This window comes from Parus major, unplaced genomic scaffold (assembly GCF_001522545.3).
Source record: "Parus major isolate Abel unplaced genomic scaffold, Parus_major1.1 Scaffold220, whole genome shotgun sequence".
NCBI classification, from domain to species: Eukaryota; Metazoa; Chordata; class Aves; order Passeriformes; family Paridae; genus Parus; species Parus major.
The window spans coordinates 636573-639181 of record NW_015379263.1 but is presented as its reverse complement, the minus strand read 5'-3'; the positions used below and the strand labels follow the sequence as shown (position 1 = coordinate 639181).

At 57.0% G+C, this 2609-nt stretch overlaps 1 protein-coding gene across 4 annotated transcripts in view; it reads left to right on the top strand.

Annotated features, from left to right (window-relative positions):
- The window catches only part of LETMD1 (LETM1 domain containing 1), a 10701-nt gene extending 9420 nt beyond the window's left edge, over positions 1–1281 (top strand). For all 4 annotated transcript variants that reach the window (XR_001519071.3, XR_001519072.3, XM_015615704.3 and 1 more), the window contains one exon: positions 88–1281. Coding sequence is in view for 1 of the 4 variants with exons in the window: in XM_015615705.3 (XP_015471191.1) it covers positions 88–158 (71 nt within the window). In the remaining 3 variants the exon portion in view is untranslated. The remainder of the gene's footprint in view (positions 1–87) is intronic.
- The last annotated feature ends 1328 nt before the right edge of the window (positions 1282–2609 follow it).

The window sequence follows — 2609 nt, the reverse complement described above, 5'->3', positions numbered from 1 at the left end:
CCCCAGTGCCACTCCCATGCCAGTCCCAGCTCTCCCAGTCTGCCCAGTGCCTGCCCCATCTGTTTTCCTGCTCCTGTGCCGTTGCAGCCTCGGAAGCCTCTCTGCTGGCCCACAGCATGGTGCTGCTGTCCCTCAACTCCAGCCGTTCCCCGGAGTGACAGCGACAGCCCCGAGCCCTGACGGATGGAGGGGTGACAGCTGCGTGTCCCCCACCCCAGCCTTGTGATTCCCAGCCCAAAACTCAGCTCTGGCCGAGCTGTGCTGGCCGTTCCCTTCCCTCGGAGCCCTGGGAGTGGCGGCTGTGAGGCCGAGCACAGCCAGGAGAGGTTGTTCCGGTAATTAACTGCATCTCATTAAGGGGGGGAGCTGCTCCCTGCCCTGGGGATGCTCCTGTGGGATCTGCCCACGCTTCCCGTGGCATTGCCTGGAGGGTTTTCCTCTGTTTCTGTTCTCTGCTGCACGGTCTTAAATGTCACACCCCGCCCTCAGGGGTTGAGATGAACCCTGGAATTCCCCCCTGGAGCCTCCCAGATCCCTGTGGATCTTCCTGGGAGCTCTGGGGTGCTGCCTTTGGCTGCAGCAGGTGCTCTGGGCTGGGGGCCGAGTGGGGGGTCCCAGGACTGCACCCCCCAAATTCAGCCTCGTTGAAGCCCCTTAAACCTTCATTTCCCACTCCAGGGACTTGGAGGGTTAAACCCCAGCCCTGCCCTGCACGGGGAATTCCTGCTGGCAAAGTGAACTCACCCCAAACTTGGGAGTTTTATCAAAACCTGAAGGAATTGGTGTCTCCGGTGTTTTTGGGGGGGCCCTCGGTGGCTCTGTGCCCCCTCCAGGGGTCACAGGGCATGGGGACACCTGCAAAGTTTCCCTTCTGAATTTGGGGTAGGAACCATCCCCTTCCTCACCACTTCCTGCTGCTTTCTGTGAATTTCTGAGCCCCCCTTGAGGAATTCACCACTGGGGGGTTTTTAACCCATTTTCAGCCACAGCTCACGTCTAATTTACCCATTTCTTCTCTTTCTCCACTTAAATATTCCACTTAAAAAGAGCATTCTTCAGGAAAAAGGGTGGGCACAGCTGGAAAAAAAATAAAATATTGAGGAGAAGCTTTGGATTCAGGAAGTTAGGGAAAGAAAAAATGAAAAATCCAGTGGGAGCTTGGAGGAATTGAAGGAGACATCTGGATTTTGGGAGGCAGGGGGACTCAAGCACCAGCATCAACCAGGATCTGGTGTTTGTGTGGATTAAATCCAATAAAAATGATATTAAAATGCAAAGATACCCTTGGTTTGCAGCAGTGACATTGAAATATGGGGGAAATAGAATAAATTCTGGTAGTTTTTGTCTTTTGGGGAAGCACCGTGAGCTCCATGTGGGGTCAGAGCTGGAGTCACCCCCTCCAGGACACGGGGATGGGGGAGCAGGGGATCAGTGGGGTGAAAATACAGGAACAGAGGGACTTTGACCCCCGTGTCACCCTCAAACCTGTGTCACCCCTCAGCCCCGTGTCACCCTTCAATCCTGTGTCACCCCCTCAATCCTGTGTCACCTTCAATCCTGTGTCACCTTCAATCCTGTGTCACCCCCTCAATCCTGTGTCACCTTCAAACCTGTGTCACCCCCTCAAACCTGTGTCACCCCCTCAATCCTGTGTCACCCTCAATCCTGTGTCACCCTCAATCCTGTGTCACCCTTCAATCCTGTGTCACCCTCAATCCTGTGTCACCCTCAATCCTGTGTCACCCTCAAACCTGTGTCACCCCCTCAATCCTGTGTCACCCTCAATCCTGTGTCACCCTCAATCCTGTGTCACCCTCAATCCTGTGTCACCTTCAATTCTGTGTCACCCTTCAATCCTGTGTCACCCCTCAGCCCCGTGTCACCCTCAATCCTGTGTCACCCCTCAATCCTGTGTCACCTTCAATCCTGTGTCACCCTCAATCCTGTGTCACCTTCAATTCTGTGTCACCCTTCAATCCTGTGTCACCCCTCAATCCTGTGTCACCTTCAATCCTGTGTCACCCCTCAGCCCCGTGTCACCCTTCAATCCTGTGTCACCCCTTCAATCCTGTGTCACCCTCAATCCTGTGTCACCCTTCAATCCTGTGTCACCTTCAATCCTGTGTCACCCCCTCAATCCTGTGTCACCCCTCAATCCTGTGTCACCCTTCAATCCTGTGTCACCCCTTCAATCCTGTGTCACCCTCAATCCTGTGTCACCCTTCAATCCTGTGTCACCCCTCAGCCCCGTGTCACCCTCAATCCTGTGTCACCCCTTCAATCCTGTGTCACCCTTCAATCCTGTGTCACCCTCAATCCTGTGTCACCCCCCCAGTCCCGTGTCACCCCTCAGCCCTTTGTCACCACATCCTGGGGTCACACCGGCGGTGGGGGCGGGGGGAGGTGTCCGTGTTCCCGCGGGTGCCCGGGGCCGCGCTGTCCCCGGGCTGGCGATGATGTCCCCGGGCCGGTGCCGATGTCCCCGGGCCGGTTCCGATGTCCCCGGGCTGGCGATGTCCCCGGGCTGGTGCCGATGTCCCCGGGCTGGCGCCGATGTCCCCGGGCCGGTGCCGATGTCCCCGGGCCGGGTGGGCCGTGGTCCTGCGGGG